Here is a 20,587-nt window from a genome sequence, read left to right on the forward strand (position 1 = left end):
ATGATGATGTTGGACTCGTGTTTAGCAACACAGTCATGTGATCTGATGTCCAGTATGGCGTTACCGGGTAAGTTTCATTTCTAACCTTTCAATTTAAGGCTTTCTTGTTATTTCTGATTATAAACAGTTTGAACAAAGAAAGCACATGACTGTCAGTACACCATATAAACACAAGACAGGCAGCAGAGGCGGGTAAAGGGTAACAGAGCCGGTGTAGACGGCGCATCCGGTCCTCCAGCATGTCTGCGCTGGTCCAGTCAACCCGCCATCTACCCCGGGAGGAAACAAGTATCGAAGGCATTTGGAAAGGGGGGATGAGTGTGTATCAGTGTGTCCTGAGTTTAGCTGAGACAGTGTCCTTTGCCCAGCCAGGCTAAGTAAACAGTCTTCCAGCCGACCCAGGTGGCCTTGCGTAGGGGAGGAAGGAACAGTCTAAACACCGTCTGTTATCAGGGTGAGAATTTGTTGTGTTCAGCTCCAGCCCTGAGACCACAGCTGGAGCCGATATGGTGGCTGCATGAAATGATGGTTGTTTTGTCACGGTCTGCAGAGACAGGCCGTGCGGTGGTGTGTGTAATGGACCCAGGTGCGTACACAAGTGAGTAGATGGGAGTGAACTTAACAGAAAGCGAGCCTTTATTATGGCTGAAGACAACGTGTACAACCAAGCAGGGATAACGTGACTAGACTATAACTAAACTGGGAAAACTAATACTGTGACAAACTAGGAAAACTCAGAGACGAAGATGATCACTGAAAAGACTGACCGTGAAAACATGGAAGTGAGAACACAGACGACGCGACACAGACTACATGAAACACAGAGACTAAATACACAAGAGGGATGATCAGGGGAAGTGGCCACACATGGGAACACAGCTGACACAGATAAACATAACAAGACATGGCAGGAGTAAACGACACTGACGGGAGACTGTCAAAGTAAAACAGGAAGTACACAGAGGTGCAAACAGGAGGAGAGAGAGAGCACGGGCATAGTGGGCTGGGGAAACATGGAATGAAACACAAGGAGGGGAGACGAGGGCTCACAGATACATAGAGGGGCACACGGGATAAAAGTCACAAGGGGAAGTCAAATAAGGAACAACACAACAGGACAACTCAGGAAACATGGCCTAAATAAGGAACGAAATACAAAAATACAAGAAACTAAGAATACTGGGCCCACATGGCCCAGGACCATGACATGTTTTCCTTTAGTACGAACAATCTATCTGCCGATCTAGCAGTCCGTCACTGGTCTCTCAATCTCCCGTTGAAGAGCCGTGAGCTTCTCCAAGATCTTATCCGTGCTGCTTCAATGAGCCCATTTTGAGAAGTTACAACCCATCCCATCGCTTCAATCCCAGCGGGCAGCCTTGTGGGGTTTTGAACAGCCGATTCCGCTTTCTTTAATCTTCAATAAGCCGAGGCCAAGCCAGCTCCGATCAGCAAGAACCCCGTTATCATCTCAGTTCACTTCATCATAAACACATCATCGCATTCTGTGTTATGATTTGCTTTTGTGTTAGACGAGGTTTGTGGTCTTACCACGTGTGTCACCAGCCGCGTCTTGGCTGTTTGCGATCATCCGTTATTATCATCAGCACACGTGAGCCGTGGAACATTTACACCTCCGTATGTGACACATCACTGTGACAGTGGAAGAAGTAGTTCTACTCATTTAGATGATCTCAATAAAGTAGTTTCCCACTGTGTTCCTGTTAATGACAAACTACAAATTTAGCGCAAATTACTAAAATATCAATATTTTAATTGGAGAATCAATTATAAAACACAAATATCTGCTATTGGACGGATGAGTATCAATCCACACAGGATCACACAATAACAGCAGCATACACACAATCAGGTTTTAACAACACATGTTTTATCTTAAACCTTCCAGTGCATCATGTTTTGACTTCCTGATGATATTCTGGTCATAAACAGGTGGACTTATTTTAAACCAGTGATTGATTTTTCTTGACAGCTTGAAGCAGAAGAGCACTTTAACTGTTTTACGTGAGAGAAATAAGCCTGTTAAATATAATACTGATGAATTCACACAGCCTGGCCTCGTTCTTCTTCGTTGGTCCTCGGCTCCTCAGGGACGTCTGGAGGCTGCAACAGAAGAAGAAGACAGCAGCAGACAGGTCGGTGCTGATAAACAGGCTCAAACTCCAAATCATGACAAGTGATGCAAACAGAGAAACGTTTGTGATGATTCAATAATAATAATGGATTGGATTTATATAGCGCTTTTCTAGGCACCCAAAGCGCTTTACAATACCACTATTCATTCACTCTCACATTCATACACTGGTGGAGGCAAGCTACAGTTGTAGCCACAGCTGCCCTGGGGCAGACTGATAGAAGCGAGGCTGCCATATCGCGCCATCGGCCCCTCTGGCCAACACCAGTAGGCAAGTAGGGTAAAGTGTCTTGCCCAAGGACACAACGACCAGGACAGAGAGCCCAGGGATCGAACCGGCGACCTTCCGGTTACAGATACGCTTCCCAACCCCCTGAGCCACGGTCGCCCCATTCAGATAAAAAGAGACTCGGTGTTCAGAGGAAGGATGACGGTCTGACAGAGAAAGCCATCTGTGACCGTTGCTGAGGCTTTTTCTCATCCTCAGTACTGACAGTGTTTGTGTAATTACTCTCACTGCCAGAAGGGGGAGACACAGCTCCAGCCTGCAGGGAGAAACACTGCAGCTCTGGAGTTTATTTCATGAACATCACCTCTGCATCTGCCTCCATCAAATCGGTGAAAATCACAAAATGTCAGATGGGGGTTTTTCCAACCGCCCACATCCACAACTCCTGTGTGTCAGCTTATATCCATCATGTACACTTTATGTAATAATGTGACTCACCTGAACTGCCACAAGTCTCTCAGCTGTCTGCTGCTGACCCTCTCCTGACCTGCACACAACACGTCCTGTACACAATCAAGAACAGTTAGAGGTGAATGAATTTACATTATCTAAAAAATACTGATGAACTAGTTATTCACCCTGAGACAGGATATTTCTAATTTTAGAGATGTTGCACACATGGATGAAAGCAGTCCTACATATTTGTTTAATATGTGCGTTGAAGGACACGTCCTGGTCAAAAAGTGCTCACAGAGTTACGGCATCTGGTTAGACAGTTTCTAAAGTTTTATGGCTGAGTTCAATAACATCAGCTTTATCTGAATAAAGAAGCAGGACATCCGACCGGTGGCACTGACGTCACATCTTATGAAGACTCTAGAGCGGCTCTTCCTCAACCTCCTCCGACCACAGGTACAACATGCCCAGGACCCACTACAGTTTGCATACAAGGTGGGTGTCGGAGTGGAGGATGCCATCCTGTACCTCCTACACAGAGCCCACTCACACCTGGATGGGGGAAAAGGCACGGTCAGGATCCTGTTTCTTGACTTTTCCAGTGCCTTTAATACCATCCGGCCCTGTATGCTTCAGGAAAAACTGAACAGGATGGAGGTGGACCCTGCCTGGTGGCTTGGATCTCCGACTACCTCACCGACAGGCCACAGTACGTCAGGCTGAAGGACATCACGTCTGACACAGTGGTCAGCAGCACAGGAGCACCACAGGGAACTGTGCTGTCCCCTCTTCTCTTCACCCTGTACACCTCTGACTTCTGCTACAACTCTGAATTATGCCACATTCAGAAGTTTGCAGATGACACGGCCATCATGGGGTGTATCTGGGATGATCAGGAAGAGGAGTACAGAAGTCTGGTGAGGAACTTTGTCGCATGGAGTCACACAAACCACCTGCAACTCAACACCTCAAAGACTAAGGAACTGGTTGTGGACTTCGGGAGGTCCAGAGAAGGTCCACTGCCGGTTCAGATAGAGGGGGAGGAGGTGGAGGTGGTCAACAAGTACAAGTACCTCGGGCTGTGGGTGGACAATGAACTGGACTGGTCATGCAACACAGAGCACCTGTATAAAAAAGCCCAAAGCCGACTGTACTTCCTCAGGAGGCTGAGGTCTTTTAACATCTGCAGGAAGCTCCTGAGGATGTTTTACCAGTCGGTGGTTGCTGGAGTACTTTTCTATGCTGTGGTGTGCTGGGGGAGCAGCACAGCAAAGAAGGACTCATCCAGGCTGGAGAAACTGATCAGGAAGGCTAGCTCTGTGGTCGGCATGAAGCTGGACACTCTGGTGACAGTGGCAGAGAAAAGGACACTAAAAAAACTGCTGGACATTATGAACAATGCCAGGCATCCTCTGCACACGGCCATAAACAATCAGAAGAGTCTGTTCAGTGACAGGTTGCTTCTCCCCAAGACAAGAACTAACAGACTTAAAAACTCCTTTGTCCCACACGCCATCAAACTGTTTAACTCCTCTCTGGAGGGGAGAGGGAGGGGAGACAGGAGGACAAAGGTGTGAGCAGCTTCAAGTTCCTGGGAGTCCACATCTCCGAGGATCTCATCTGGACGACCAACTGCTCCAAGCTGGTCAAGAAGGCTCACCAGCGCCTCTTCTTCTTGAGGACTCTGAGGAAGAACCACCTGTCCTCAGACATCCTGGTGAACTTCTATCGCTGCACCATCGAGAGCATCCTGACCAACTGTATAACAGTCTGGTACGGGAACTGCTCTGCCTCGGACCGGAAGGCGTTGCAGAGGGTCGTGAAAACTGCCCAGCGCATCGCCGGAGCATCACTTCCTGCCATAAAAGACATCTACAGGAAGCGGTGTCTGAAAAGGGCTGGGAAAATCATCAAAGACCCCAGTCACCCATCACATGGACTCTTCACCCTCCTGCCCTCTGGGAGGCGCCACAGGAGCCTCCGGACTAAGACCACCAGGTACCGGAACAGCTTCTTCCCCACAGCTGTCAGACTCCTGAACTCTGCCTCCTGACATCTGACCCACGTTAACTCATGGACTGAACATACACACACCCACAATGGACAACTGTACCCTCAAACACAATAATAACATGGACTGAACCACCACTCACAACCACTAGCACTTTATATAGCCTCTGTAGAAATTATCCACACCCTCACTTATCTTAACTGCACTACTGTATAGCTCTGTGTAAATAATCATTCTGTACGTTCGATAATCTTTAATCCTACAACTGTTTACAACTTGCATAGTTCCCATTTCTGTATAGCTGTATATCTCAGATTTCTGTAAAGTTATTTATTTCATATTCTGTATAGTTTTTCATATTTATATCCTGTCCATAGCCTGTACATAGCTTGTACTCACTACAGCCTGTACATACTTATAGTTATAGAATATTCACAACATACTTCATACCGTGTACATTATAACATAATAGACCCATTTCTGTAATATACTTACATATCTATATTATTGCTAATATATATTGTAATATATCTATATCACTAAAGCACTTCTGGATGGATGCAAACTGCATTTCGTTGCCCTGTACCTGTGCATGTGCAATGACAATAAAGTTGAATTCTATTCTATTCTATTCTATTCTATTCAAAGGAGGGGGAACAACTAAGCTGTAGTGCCTCTTCACCTCACTGTGCAATACCTTTTGTGCAATACTTTTTGTTAATAGTCAACGGTGCAATAGACTCCATACTTGAAATGTGCAATTCACTTGTATTTTTATTTTTATTTTATTCCTATTTATTCTATTTATCCCCTTCGTATATTTTATTTATATATGTCTCTGTATTTATATATATGTGTGTGTGTGTGTGTGTGTATGTATAAAAAAAAAAAACACCCAGCACGCCCATGCGGGCGGTTTGTCCTTAGAGCTCGGGTCCTCTACCAGAGGCCTGGGAGCTTGAGGGTCCTGCAGTATCTTAGCTGTTCCCAGGACTGCGCTCTTCTGGACAGAGATCTCCGATGTTGTTCCCGGGATCTGCTGGAGCCACTCGCCTAGCTTGGGAGTCACCGCACCTAGTGCTCCGATTACCACGGGGACCACCGTTACCTTCACCCTCCACATCCTCTCGAGCTCTTCTCTGAGCCCTTGGTATTTCTCCAGCTTCTCGTGTTCCTTCTTCCTGATATTGCTGTCATTCGGAACCGCTACATCGATCACTACGGCCGTCTTCTTCTGTTTGTCTACCACCACTATGTCCGGTTGGTTAGCCACCACCATTTTGTCCGTCTGTATCTGGAAGTCCCACAGGATCTTAGCTCGGTCATTCTCCACCACCCTTGGGGGCATCTCCCATTTTGACCTCGGGACTTCCAGGTTATACTCGGCACAGATGTTCCTGTACACTATGCCGGCCACTTGGTTATGGCGTTCCATGTATGCCTTGCCTGCTAGCATCTTGCACCCTGCTGTTATGTGCTGGATTGTCTCTGGGGCATCTTTACACAGCCTGCACCTGGGGTCTTGCCTGGTGTGATAGACCCCAGCCTCTATGGATCTTGTGCTCAGAGCTTGTTCTTGTGCTGCCATGATTAGTGCTTCTGTGCTGTCTTTCAGTCCAGCTTTGTCCAGCCACTGGTAGGATTTCTGGATATCAGCCACCTCCTCTATCTGCCGGTGGTACATACCGTGCAGGGGCCTGTCCTTCCATGATGGTTCCTCGTCTCCCTCCTCTTTCTTGGGTTTCTGCTGCCTGAGGTATTCACTGAGCACTCGGTCAGTTGGGGCCATCTTCCCAATGTATTCTTGGATGTTTGTTGTCTCATCCTGGACTGTGGTGCTGACACTCACCAGTCCCCGGCCCCCTTCCTTCCGCTTAGCGTACAGCCTCAGGGTGCTGGATTTGGGGTGAAACCCTCCATGCATGGTAAGGAGCTTTCTTGTCTTTATGTCAGTGGCTTCTATCTCCTCCTTTGGCCAGCCTATTACCCCAGCAGGGTACCTGATCACGGGCAGGGCGTACGTGTTGATGGCCCGGATCTTGTTCTTACCATTCAGCTGACTCCTCAGGACTTGCTTGACCCTCTGCAGGTACTTGGTGGTTGCAGCTTTTCTAGCGGCCTCTTCATGGTTCCCTTTCGCCTGCGGGATCCCCAAGTACTTGTAACTGTCCTCTATGTCTGCAATGTTGCCTTCTGGTAGTTCAATCCCCTCAGTTCTGACTACCTTCCCTCTCTTTGTTACCATCCGACTACACTTCTCCAGTCCGAACGACATTCCAATGTCATTGCTGTATAGCCTGGTAGTGTGGATCAGTGAATCGATGTCTCGTTCACTCTTGGCATACAGCTTGATGTCATCCATGTACAGGAGGTGGCTGACAACTGCTCCGTTCTGTAGTCAGTATCCGTAGCCAGTCTTGTTAATGATCTCACTGAGGGGGTTCAGGCCTATGCAGAACAGCAGTGGGGACAGAGCATCTCCTTGGTAGATCCCGCACTTGATGGTGACTTGTGCTATGGGCTTGGAGTTGGCCTCTAGTGTTGTACGCCACATCCCCATTGAGTTCCTGATGAAGGCTCTTAGGGTCCCATTGATCTTGTACAATTCTAGGCATTCCAGTATCCAGCTGTGGGGCATTGAGTCATAGGCCTTCTTGTAATCAATCCAGGCAGTGCACAGGTTGGTCAGTCTGGTCTTGCAGTCTCGGCTGATTGTTCTGTCTACCAGTAGCTGGTGTTTTGCGCCTCTGGTATTCTTGCCAATTCCTTTCTGTGTCCCGCTCATGTATTGACCCATGTGCCTGTTCATCTTAGCCGATATGATGCCTGACAGGAGCTTCCATGTAGTACTGAGGCAGGTTATTGGTCGGTAGTTGGAGGGGACCGGTCCCTTCTTGGGGTCCTTGGGGATCAGGACCGTCCGGCCTTCAGTTAGCCATTCCGGGTGTCTCTCGTTAACTAGCAGCTGGTTCATTTGTGCTGCCAGACGCTCGTGGAGTGCAGTCAGCTTCTTCAGCCAGTAGGCGTGAACCATGTCGGGCCCTGGTGCTGTCCAACTCTTCATACTGGAGACGCTTTCTTGGATATCTGCCACTGTGATGGTTACTGGACCCTGTTCAGGGAGGTCGCTGTGGTCTGCCCTCAGATCCTCTAGCCACTGAGCATTGCCGTTATGGGTTGCATCCTTCTCCCATATGCTCTTCCAGTATTGCTCTGTCTCCAGCCTTGGTGGTGCTGTTCTCTTATTGTTCCCTTGCCACTGAGAGTACACCTTTGCTGGTTCTGTGGAGAACAGCTGGTTTATTCTCCTGCCTTCTATCTCTCTGGTGTACCTCCTCAAGCGGCTGGCCAAGGCTGTGAGTCTTTGCTTGGCAGTTTCCAAGGCCTCAGGTATGGACAGCTTGCTGTATTTCTTAGGCACCTTATTTGTCGCACCTTTCTGCAACTCCGTTAGTCGCACCTTTCTGCAACTCCGTTAGTTGGCTAACCTATATATATATATATATATATATAAATAATATTCTGCAACTGTAACTTCTGTCGGTGCTGTGCTTTTTTGGAAACCGAATTTCCCAGAGGAACCCACCCGAGGGATTAATAAAGTTTTATCTTATCTTATCTCTTATCTTATTAGAGGTCATCCAGGTCTTTATGTCTTCAAAACTTTACATTAGCTTCACAAATTTGTGTCGTCCGGCTTTGCAGATACATATAATTGTGCGTCATCTGCTGTGATATACAGCGCAGTGACAATCTATGCCATGTAATGTATAACATACACAGTAAAATACATTTAATAGATGAGGTGAACTGAATGGTTCGAGCGCATGGTTCCTGTGGTGCTTCGTGACTAACGTTTTTATGTGAGGAAGACTAACAAGTGTTGTGCTGCTCTCTCTCTGTCCCGTCATGTGATATTTTCTACTTGATAAGGTTTCTTAAAATGTTTGTTCACAGTCAACTTTGACCTGTGGTACTATGAAAGTAGGTCAAACAGTTAGGCAACCCAGGCACTCCTCAAAAGTTCATGTATGAAAAATGACTGTAAAGAAACAGACGGAGGGAGGAGAAGAAAACAGAATGATGAGTGGGTGTAAGTTACCTTTGAGTATTACTGATGCCAGAAAGAGGATGAGCACTGTGTGAGCGCTGAACAGAAGCAGACGGGCAACTGTCAGGTTGTCCACTTTGTCCAGTTTGACTCCTGTGAAAAAGATTTGACATTTCTGAAACTGAATATTAACTTTTTTATAGAGATTTGACCACCTCCCTTAAGAGAATAACTTGTCTCCCATTGGATCACGTGAACACACCATTTCCTCTCCGGCTTACAAGGTATCTGCTCGTCACAGTGCTGTGACATACCTGTGGTTTGTTTCTACACCGTAGCCACAACCAACCAACCATTTTTATTTCTATAGCACATTTAAAAAGGACAGTTTCTAACAAAGTGATTCACACAAAAACAGTTATAAAACAGTTACAGTTACATAGCACAAATGCAGACAGAACTAATTTCCTTCAAAGGCTAGTTGGAACATGAGCAGCCTAATTAAGCTGCAGTGGAGGCTTAAAGTCACTGCAGTGGCTCCACTGAATAAAGAAACAGCTTCTTTCAGAGAGGAACACCAACCTGCCTCCACCTGCAGGCTGTGCGGCTCAGAGAGAGTCTTCATGTTGGTCTTCAGAGCACAGGTGTAGTTCCCAGAATCCTCCACCGTCAGAGAGCTCAGCTGGAGGGAGGAGCCTGTTTCTGACAGGATGCAGCCATCTTTGAACCAGGTGACCTCCAGGTGATGAAAAGTGCAGACTGAAGCACAGAGCAGTGTGACGTTTTCTTTTTTTCTGAACTTGTTATCATCACTGGAGCTGATTATTCTCATCTGAATCCCATCTAAAATGAGAATATAGATCAGTTTGACTTAAAGACACATTAATGATGAATATTAGTCTTAGACTGAGGAGATTGTTGTCACCAGTAACTCTGACAGTCACTCCTGTGCCGTTAGTAAAATGTCCCCCACGATGATTAACTCCCATCCTGAAGGAAAAGCTTGCGTTGTCTCTCTGCTGAACATCTCTGATCTGTAAAGTGCAGTTTGTCTTCATGTCTCCCAGATATTGATAACGAGGTTTGTTGTTTGTTGAATCGCTGTCGTACACAGATGGTTTGGTGAGCTGATAGAGCTGATAGCAGTGGCTCTGATACCAGAGGACTCTGACGATCTTTAGTGGGACTTCTCTTCCTCTCTGATCGACAGACTTAGGTGGTGTGAAGGTGCAGGGGAGGGTGGCAGTGGATCCTGTGACAGCACAGGTAGACCTGAGAGGATAGTTCACAGTTTGACCCACAGCACCTAAAGAAGAGCAAACACAGAGCTGAGATTCAAACACAGTGACTCAGCCTGGGAAAAGAATAAAGCTGGAAAAATGCTGCTAAATAGCAGAGATCTGTTTGTTGGTGGCAGGATGTCTTCTGTGTTCACTTCCTGCCACTTGATTTAATTTAGTACCACACACAACCATGAGACAGGGTGCAGATGATACATTTCTCACACTGCAGAACTGTGGTAGTAGCACTGTCACCTCACAGCTAGAAGGTTATTGGTTTGAATCCCATCCTTTCTGTGTGTTTTCATATTCTTCGTCATCTCTTTGGGTTCTCTCTGGGTACTCCAGACTGCTGACAGGTGGGTTAATTGACTGCAGGTGTGAATGTGAGTGTGCATGCCTCTCTGTGTGTTTTCACGGACTCTGGACACCTGTGTACTGTCTCACCTCCACCCCTCTGCAAACCTGAACTGGATAAGTGAAAGAATCTGTATAGATGGATATCTTTGCACCAGTTAGCTGATGGTCGAAGGAAAATGAGGCAAGCATGTCACTCTAAGAGTTATTGTTTCTCCAAGCTGACTGTAAACATGAATATTTCTTTTAAAAATCAGTTTGTGAGGACCTGCTTGTTGACTCAACAATGTTCAGTTAATTGCAGCTTAAACATCCTTCACTGTGCTGCACACATGCAAACTAGGGGTGGGTTTTTGTAATCGATTCATCGATTAAAATCGATTCTGGCTTGGATAACGTAAAATCGATTCATTAAAATCCTGAATCGATTTTTTAATATAAATTTATTTTGCCCGAAATGCCAGAATCTCTGGTGAAACCTCACAAAATTTCAAGAACCACCAAACAGCTAAAACAGTAAATGAGAGCAGGTACAGGGATTCTGCACATAGACGTAAACACACAGCGCGACCCGCGGATCAGAATCAGTGAGATGTGACTTTCTCACGGTCGGGGCTGGAAGCCGACAGCTCGCTGACTCTGATCTGTCGGCGCTTTGTGTTCACGTCCTTTATGAGCCGATTCTAAAGCTGTTAGTTTGATGTCTCTCCAAACAATATTGACCGAACCAGCAGCAAAAGAAGATCCAAACTACGCTTCACATAAACATCGTCATGATTCACTCTTTTACTGTTTTGCTTCCACCGCGATGCACAGCTCTCTCTCTCTCTCTCCCTCTCTCTCTCTCTCTCTCTCTCTCTCTCTCTCTCCCTCTCTCTCTCTCTCTCTCCCTCTCTCTCTCTCCCTCTCTCTCTCTCTCTCTCTCTCTCTCTCCCTCTCTCTCTCTCTCTCTCCCTCTCTCTCTCTCTCCTCTTCATTATTCGCTTGCTTGTTATGCACCAGTCTACTGTTGTTTACAGGCTGTCGGCCGCTGTTTTTTTTCCTTTTACATTCTTCTGAAAAGAAAACCTCATTTCTGCTGCTCAAAACTGAACAAATTTAAACTTTTTAAAATTATTCAAAATGCAAAACGCCGTGTCTCTAATAAAACCGCTGTAACTTCAGATTACAATCATGTGTTGATTAATGGTTTTCTTTCGTTTTTGATCTACTGCAGAATATTTTTATAAAATCCCAGAACAGGAAAACCTTCATGTTTTTCTGTTTTATCTTCAGCTACTTTGACACAAAGGCCTCGCTGTGATGCTCACACCTTTGATAAAGTCTTGCGTGTGTCAGCTTCCTTTTTATTGATACAAAAATATGTAAATGTACTGATCTGAATTATATTTCTGACTGTCAAAATTTCCCAGATTTAAATCGAATCGTGGATCGAATCGATTCGGGACCTTGTGAATCGGAATTGAATCGATTCTAGAAATCAGTGACGATACCCAGCCCTAATGCAAACAAGGAGTGTGCTTGTTAAAGTGGACAAGAACCAGCAGGGGGCAGTACAGTAAACCAGCTTTAATCGGTTTAACATCACACAGCTGTTTGACAGAGGAGAAAGGAAACTGATCACACCAACCTGTCTCTCCCGTCACCTGCAGGCTGTGCGGCTCAGAGAGAGTCTCCATGTTGGCCTTCAGAGCACAGGTGTAGTTCCCAGAATCCTCCGCCGTCAGGAAGTCGAGCTCAAGAGAGGGGCCGGTCTCTGAGAGGGCGTGGCCATCTTTGAACCAGGTGACCTCCAGCTGGTGGAAAGTGCAGACTGAAGCACAGAGCAGTGTGACGGTTTCACCTCTGCTCAACTTTTTATCGTCACTGGAGCTGATTATTCTCATTTTAGTCGAATCTAAAAGGAGAATAACAAACTTCATTTGGGACTGTAAACTGTGTGACAACATTTCTGTAGCATTCTTGTTTGAAGACAACTTAAAAAGGATAAAACAAACCGGAAATGGCTGGAAATCTGTAAATCCAAAACAAATCAATAGATTTATAGATTTCATGGAGGAGACTTGTGTCGGTGTAATACTAAAACCATGTGTTAAGACTCATGTGCTGTCCAATGTGCTGAATTCATAACAGTTTCATTAATTTAATACAGGATGTATCAGAATTGATCATTTGATTTCAGAAGAATATGAAGTTTTACATCCAGTCCCATTGTGTCCCCCTCTGGACCAGTGTTGTGTATGACCACGTTACATTTTTCAGTAATTCACTAATTTCAGTAATTACATTACAGTTACAATCATGTTGTTACTCGCATTACGACAGTTCTTCAGTTATCTGCGTGCCAGGTTGCGGTGTACTGCTAACACAACTTTGGCTCTTTGCAAGCATCTGCACAGATGCCATGTTAACGCAACGCTAGACAACAATTCAGAGGCCGTTTCTCAGTAGGCGTGCTCATGTTGACTCGTCTTATTGTGGACTTGTGGCTCTATTGAGGGCACATCCGTGATGAAGTTGGGTGAACTTGGTGCAGCTAAGTATCCCAGACTGCATTTTGTCTGAAACCCAAAAAGCAGCAATGGCAGATGAGAGCGGCTAAAACTATAAGAAAGTTTGAAATATGCTTATTTGACACAATATATGCACATGTAAATCTCAAATATCTCACCGATTTATCAAAACACTGCTTATTTGCAAAATTGCTCCAACATTTTCAGAGATGTTTGTTCCTGCTGGTCTCGCAGCCCAGATGTCCCAGCAGTTGTCTGTCGAGCAGGAAGTCGAGGCTCGCGAGAGCGTTTCACTCCCAGCATGTAGTTTTCAAACCCCGCGCTGACTTTCACCACTCAGTGAAAGTTAAAGATGATATAAGTCACTTAGACGATTTCCAGCTGTTATTGTTTGCGTTATTTGTTCCTGAGCAAGTTTGTCTGAGATCAAAGTTAAGATGAGACTTTATTATTTTAACAGATTATTCTGAATTTCAACTAATATGAAAATATTTCATCCAGGAGGAAATCCGAGCCTTTTGAGCAGGAGCAGAAACATCTTGAATATGATGCTGATGCTGTATGTGGAGCTCCGTAAGACTTCTTCAGAAATAATCAAATTATGTTTTTACTATTTATTCGACTCTATTCTAAACACCAGCCGTCTGTTGTAAGTTTGAGGAGTCTAAAATCATTCTAACATCTGACATGTGAGCTGTGCACACATGTATGATCACCCACGACTGCAGACCTGCTGATGGTTCCAACATCATCATTAAGTGTGCAGACAACACCACGGTGATTGGCCTCATCAACGACAACGATGAGGCCGCCTACAGGGAGGAGGTGGATCATCTGGCTGAGTGGTGCGACACAAACAACCTGCTGCTTAACACTGAGAAGACCAAGGAGCTCATCGTGGACTACAGGAGGAATGCTGACCCACATCCAACCATCTACATTAAGGGGACGGCTGGGAGTCCACATCTCCGAGGATCTCATCTGGACGACCAACTGCTGCAAGCTGGTCAAGAAGGCTCACCAGCGCCTCTTCTACCTGAGGACTCTGAGGAAGAACCACCTGTCCTCAGACATCCTGGTGAACTTCTATCGCTGCACCATCGAGAGCATCCTGACCAACTGTATAACAGTCTGGTACGGGAACTGCTCTGCCTCGGACCGGAAGGCGTTGCAGAGGGTCGTAAAAACTGCCCAGCACATCGCCGGAGCACCACTTCCTGCCATAAAGGACATCTACAGGAAGCGGTGTCTGAGAAAGGCTGGGAAAATCATCAAAGACCCCAGTCACCCATCACATGGACTCTTCACCCTCCTGCCCTCTGGGAGGCGCTACAGGAGCCTCCGGACTAAGACCACCAGGTACCGGAACAGCTTCTTCCCCACAGCTGTCAGACTCCTGACCAGAGATGGGCAGTAACGTGTTACGCGTTACTGTAATCTGATTACTTTTTTCAAGTAACGAGTAAAGTAAGGGATTACTATTGCAAAAACGGTAATTAGATTACCGTTACTTTCCCGTAGGAACGCTGCGTTACTGCGTTACTAAAACCGTGATTTTTTTGCGAGAATGTCTCACGACAGTGACGTAAGCGAGTGCGACGTTAGTGACAACAGCTGTGTGCAGATCAACAATGGATCATATATCGAGTGCAGAGAGAGTATGAGCGTGCAGCGTTTAAAGCGTGCAAGTACTGACCTTACTTTGAGTTTGATTCCATAAAAAGTGACAAAAACATTAGTGTCCGCTGTGCGTGGGAAGAAAACTTCTTTTTACAGCGAAAAAACCCCTAAACTTCCAACAAGCACCGAGTAGCTACGACGTAATGGGAAACTCACAGAGAAACTCGCGGATTCTTCCACTGACCGCGGCACACCTGCACCAGGGTAACCCTCCGCCTACCCCACTCCTGCTTTACAGGTGAAAATAGAGCAACAGGACCGCTGAGTCTTTGACTTTATTTATTTTCTGCTGTGTTTTACTTGCATCTATTTGAAAGACTGAGTGTAAACACAAAAAATATTTTATTTTATGTGCTGGAATGTGCAGAAAATAGGTTTAAATGTTAAACTAATTTCTTCCAGTCAGAGAATGTTGCAGATAATTAAATGTTTGCTTGATGCATAAAGTTAAAAGATTAAAACTAATAAAACAAGTTAAAAAAGAGACTTTTCCATTTGATTACATTTTGTATGACGGATTATGCAGCAAAAGTAACTAAGTAACTAAGTAATTAATTATTTTTGAAAATAAGTAATCAGTAAAGTAACGGGATTACTTTTTGGGGGAAGTAATCAGTAATTAGTTACTGGTTTTTTCAAGTAACTTGACCAACACTGCTCCTGACATCTGACCCACGTTAACACGTGGACTGGACACACATCCACACAACCACCTATAACTGAACACACACAATGGACAAAAACAAACAAATGGCCAACTGGACCCTCAAACACACAATAATAACATGGACTGAACCACCACTCACAACCACTAGCACTTTATATAGCCTCTGTAGAAACTATCCACATATCTCACTGATCTAAACTGCACTACTGTATGATTCTGTATAAACAATCATTACAATATGATAATTATAATTCTAACACTGTTTATAACTTGTATGTTCATATTTCATATTTCTGTATAGTTTTCATATTTATAGCTTGTATACTCACTACAGCCTGCACATACTTATAGTCACAGCATATTCATGACATACCTTCATACCATGTTCATTGTAACAGACCCATTTCTGTAATATATCTATATTGTGGCTAAAGCACTTTAATAATAATAATAATAAACTTTATTTATAAAGCACACTAAAAAACCAAGGGTATACCAAGGTGCTTGACAAAAATAAAATAGGAAAAGGGAGATGGGAGGGAAAAGAGAAAGGACCTGGCACGTATCAATTATAAAAACCTTGACAATCATAAGATATAAAAGTAGTTCACAAGCATAACGGATAAAAATGTACCAACGCACACCAAGTGTTAACTAGGTGGAAAGGCAAGATTAAACAAATAAGTCTTCAGCCGTGATTTAAACAGTGGCATAGAGTCAGACGCCCGGATAGCGACAGGAAGGTTGTTGCATAAGACCGGGGCAGCTACAGCAAACGCGCGGTCACTGCAAGACTTCAGCCGAGAACGAGGTTGCTCCAGAAGAATTTGAGTAGCAGATCTAAGTGCTCTGACAGGAGAGTGTAACCTGAGAAGCTCATTGAGGTAGCTCGGCGCCAAATTATTAATGGTTTTGTAGGTGAAAAGTAATATTTTAAATTGAATGCGGTATTTAATTGGAAGCCAGTGCAAGCCAGCGAGAACAGGAGTGATGGAAGAAAACTTCCTGCTACCTGTCAAAAGGTGTGCCGCCGCATTCTGGACAGTCTGCAATCTAAGGAGAAGGGTGGAGGAAAGGCCAGTGTAAAGAGTTGCAGTAGTCCAACCTGGAAGTCACGAATGCGTTTTTCCAGGTCAATGTGCGGAATACAGCGCTTAGCCTTAGAAATGAGGCGCAGCTGATTAAAACTAGACCTCACAACAGCAGACACTTGCTTGTCAAATTTAAGCGAGCTATCCAGTAGTGCCCAAATTACTGGCATAATCAGAAGGAGAGCTAGCAAAAGGCATCAGAGCAGCGCACAGTTGGTCGCGGGGGATTTTACTATCAAACACCACGATCTCCGTTTTCTTTTCGTTCAGGACAAGAGAATTACTCTTGAACCAACCTTTAACCTCACGCATGCATTCACGAAAATAGTGAAAAGACAGCAAGATCGTCAGATCCATTTCTGGATGGATGCAAACTGCATTTCGTTGCCTTGTACTTGTGACGTGTGCAATGACAATAAAGTTGAATTCTATTCTATTCAATGATATTTTTTATTAAGAGATGAAGTTTCACTCATGTAGGGACTGCTGATACTTAACTTTTGTTTGTTGAACTTGTGATGATTTATTATAAATTCTTCATTACTGCTGGTGTTCGACTCTATGACGCTGTTAGATCAGATTCATCTCTGGATGTTATAACACAGACTAAAGTCAGCGAGGTGTTCTTTAGATCACTAACAACATAAATATAATTGCATCTGTAGATTCCTAATATAATTTATAGAGCAGGTGTTTGTGCTGGCACAACATGTTCTTACCAACAACTCTGACAGTCACTCCTCTGCTGATATTAAAATGTACTTTTGTGTGATCGACTTCCATCCTGAAGCAAAAGGTTGCGTGATCTCTCTGCTGCACGTCTCTGATCTGTAAAGTGCAGTTTGTCTTCTTGTCTCCCAGATATTCAAAGCGTTGTTTGTGATTTTTTGAATCACTGTCGTACACAAATGGTTTGTTGAGCTGACAGAGCTGATGCTGCTGGCTCTGATACCAGACGACTCTGATGAGCTCTGGTGGAACTTCTCTCCCACCATCACTGAAAGTCTTCAGAGGTGTGAAGGTGCAGGGGAGGGTGGCAGTGGATCCTCTGACAGCACAGGTAGACGTGAGAGGATAGATCACAGTTTGACCCACAGCACCTAAAGACGAGCAAACACAGAGCTGAGATTCAAACACAGTGACTCAGTTTAGAGACAGAAAATACAGACTGCTGTGTGTGAAGCTCTAAAACAAAGATTCAGTTCAAACAATCAGATCTTTGAATCTGGAATCAAACGCAATCAAAAAGTGTCCCCAGATCAACTTCAGATTTAAAGATTCAAACGACTTTGATTCTGTGTTCTCGAGATAACATTTCATACGCGTGAAGCAATCAAGATATCACGAAAAAGGCTTCAGTCACAGTGGAGTTTGTTCTTTAACAACAGTTTGATGTGAAAACAGAAGCTTCATCATCATCACAGTCAGAGTCTTACCTGCCAGCAGGAACAGGAGCCCCCACAGCCTGTTTTTGTCCCAAACTGCCATCCTTACATTTTAATGAGCCGACTGAATGACTTCTTTAAACGTGCGGTCAGCAGTGCTGATGAAGACACTGACTGACATCGTCTTAGCTTTGTGGTCGTGTCTCATTTCCTCTGATTTTTTCGAGACCTTTTGAGAGCATTACCTGTTACTGAAACATGTCATGAAGTGCAGCTTTGGTGAGGAGGAACTTAAATGTTTGAGTTTCACTGGTAGCTCTATGAAATGCACCACAGAGAGGTGGTCGTGCTGGTAAACAGGCAGTGAAGTCTGATTGATTTCAACCAAGAGGAAAAGAAGCAGAAGCGGTTTGGCTAAAAATAATTCAAAGTAAAACCAAAAAAAACATCAAATCCATCATCAGTGTCACAGTCAGAGTCTTACCTGTGAGCAGCAACAGGAAACCCCACAGAGTGTTTTTGTCCCAAACTGCCATCCTTACGTTATAAGGAGCCGATTTATTGTTTGAATGTCTGCAGCAGGGCTGATGAAGACACTGACAGACAGACTGAGACGCTGGTTTGTCTTTGTGGTCAGTGTTTCACTTCCTCTGTTTGTTCAAAGCTTTACTGTTACAGTACTGTTGAAGTACAGGGAGGAGAAAACAACAGGTTAGAGCTTCACTGCTAGAAGTGCAAACAGCTGAAGAGAGGGGGAAACAAGAAGGGCTTTACTTTTACTTTCACATGTTTATTGTTTCATGTCACTAATTATTATCATGCTTCTGGCATTTACCTTCATGCTCGTGCTCTCATCCTGCTGAAGAAACCTCGCCCAAAATATGTGGAAGCCTCATGAGTCCTTCAACAAAGAAAAGCATTTTAGGTGCTGTTAAAGAACCTGGGTAAATATAACAAACCTCAGAAGACAGAAAACACATTTAAATCAATTTCAGTATTCGACATTTATATAGTTAAACAGAGCAACACTCGCCTCAGAGTGACAGGGATTCGCAGACGTGGTGATTCACAGACAGATGAAATGTAAATGTAATGTAAACAGAACTGGTCTCAGCACAGAAGCCGTTGTTGTGCCCTCTCACACACCACAGCAGACCTGTATGTTTGTCTGCTTTTTGTTTTTGGAGTGCGTCGTGTTACAGATGTTAGCTAACCAGGAATCTTCTACAGCAGGGGTGTCGAACTCCAGGCCTCAAGGGCCGGTGTCCTGCAGGTTTCAGATCTCAGCCTGGGTCAACACGCCTGAATCACATGGTTAGTTCAAGAACTCAAGTTCAAGACATGTTGAGGAGGTAATGTAGCCATTTAAATCAGCTGTGATGGATCAAGGACACGTCTAAAACCTGCAGGACACCGGCCCTCGAGGCCTGGAGTTGGACACCTGTGTTCTACAGGAAACTGTTTTGATGTTTCTATTTATAGACCGCATGGTAGAAAAGTAAAGGTTGGAGGGAAGATGTCAAAGCAATGACTAGCAGCCTTCTTACTTCACAGGTATGAGTGGAAAACAGATCGAGACAAGTGGCCAGCTGTGGTTTTTACAGCTGCAGGAGGTGGCCTCTCACCTACTAAGAGGAGGAAGTGGTGTTTATGGTAAACGCCCCTGAGCTAAGTGCCTTTATTTACATGAATGATTCACAGGTTAGTGCAGAACGTATTGTTTGTTATTAGGTGTGACGTGACTAAATCCTCCCAAACTTCAGGATCCTCTCTTGTCCTGTCTAATCTTAGGTTAGGAAATCCTCAATAACACCTCAGCCTCGTGTCTCTAAGTTGGTCTCCGAACCACTCAGCTGTCCCTCTCATCTCCTCATTTCTAATTTCTGTCCAATCGGATCACCTCCAGTGAAAATCTTAACGACTTCAGCTCTGTGTTTCTGTTGGTGCTGAAATATCTCAGGTAGTCTGCTCATAGCTCTTTAGGAATCAACTTATTGGTGATTATTTTTGCTATTTGTTGTAGATTTAATTGAAGAAATAGTCGAAGAGTTCAGCTGAGAACAAATGATGTTTAGGCGACACAGAAAAACCTTTGTGGATCCTGGAGAACTATTAAGAAACTCTGGCTCCCTGGAAGCAAACTATAAAGAAATGTGTGGTTACTTTACACTTTCCATAGTGCTGTATATGTACTCAATGATCACTAAAATAGAAAACACCCAGTGAGTGACAGTTCTCTGGGTGAAATGCTTTGGGGTACTGAGGGAATGCTTGGTCTGCTTTGAGCTCACGAGAAGGAAACAGTATCTTAAACTGCCGCCTGCACACTTTGCAGACGCATCTCTGAACACAGATAAAAACAGGAAACTGAGGCGACAGTTCACACAGCTTCGCCACAGTTGGACAGCAGACTCCTGGAAAATGTCGTCTGGTCTGATGAGTCTCGACATTTTCACGCTACACTTTGGGCTCATCAGTACCATCTGAGCATTATTCAAACATCACAGCCTCCTTGAGTACTCTGTGCAAAAGTTTTAGGCAGGTGTGAAGAATGCTGCAAACAAAGAAAGCTTTCAGAAATATAAAAGTTGAGCCATGAGTCCCATTCACAGAGAGTTGGGGAATGGCTGCAATCACAGCATTGTAAGATGGTGACAGATGTACCCTTAGGCCCCTCCTCCATTCAGAGATGGTCTTTCCGTTTTCACGTAA

At 44.6% G+C, this 20,587-nt stretch overlaps 1 protein-coding gene across 3 annotated transcripts; it reads right to left on the bottom strand.

Moving 5' to 3' along the window:
- Positions 1-1,789: 1,789 nt before the first annotated feature.
- LOC309717862 (CD276 antigen-like) lies at positions 1,790-18,444 on the bottom strand. 3 transcript variants are annotated; one of them, XM_082552737.1, is made up of 8 exons: positions 18,360-18,444; positions 17,210-17,590; positions 12,170-12,436; positions 9,828-10,208; positions 9,485-9,745; positions 8,954-9,055; positions 2,883-2,947; positions 1,790-2,124 (listed from the first exon to the last, which is right to left on the bottom strand). In XM_082552737.1, exons 1-8 carry the CDS (start codon positions 18,409-18,411, stop codon positions 2,065-2,067), a joined length of 1,569 nt encoding a protein of 522 aa, XP_082408863.1. In that variant the 5' UTR covers positions 18,412-18,444; the 3' UTR covers positions 1,790-2,064. The 3 variants fall into 3 exon arrangements, with proteins under 3 accessions (XP_082408863.1, XP_082408864.1, XP_082408865.1); XM_082552738.1 differs by lacking the exon at positions 18,360-18,444 and adding an exon at positions 17,927-18,039; XM_082552739.1 differs by lacking the exon at positions 2,883-2,947.
- Between the last annotated feature and the right edge of the window lie 2,143 nt (positions 18,445-20,587).

Source organism: Aulonocara stuartgranti, assembly GCF_965226115.1.
Source record: "Aulonocara stuartgranti genome assembly, chromosome: 11".
In the NCBI taxonomy this organism is placed as follows: domain Eukaryota; kingdom Metazoa; phylum Chordata; class Actinopteri; order Cichliformes; family Cichlidae; genus Aulonocara; species Aulonocara stuartgranti.

Excerpts from the sequence above, each read along its gene's own strand:
- LOC309717862 (XM_082552737.1), bottom strand. The coding sequence starts at position 18,411 with ATGGCAGTTTGGGACAAAAACACTCTGTGGGGTTTCCTGTTGCTGCTC. Across the intron at positions 17,591-18,359 it reads TTTCCTGTTGCTGCTCACAG|GTGCTGTGGGTCAAACTGTG; the intron begins GTAAGACTCTGA and ends GCTCGTCTTTAG. Across the intron at positions 2,948-8,953 it reads GGCATCAGTAATACTCAAAG|GACGTGTTGTGTGCAGGTCA; the intron begins GTAACTTACACC and ends GATTGTGTACAG.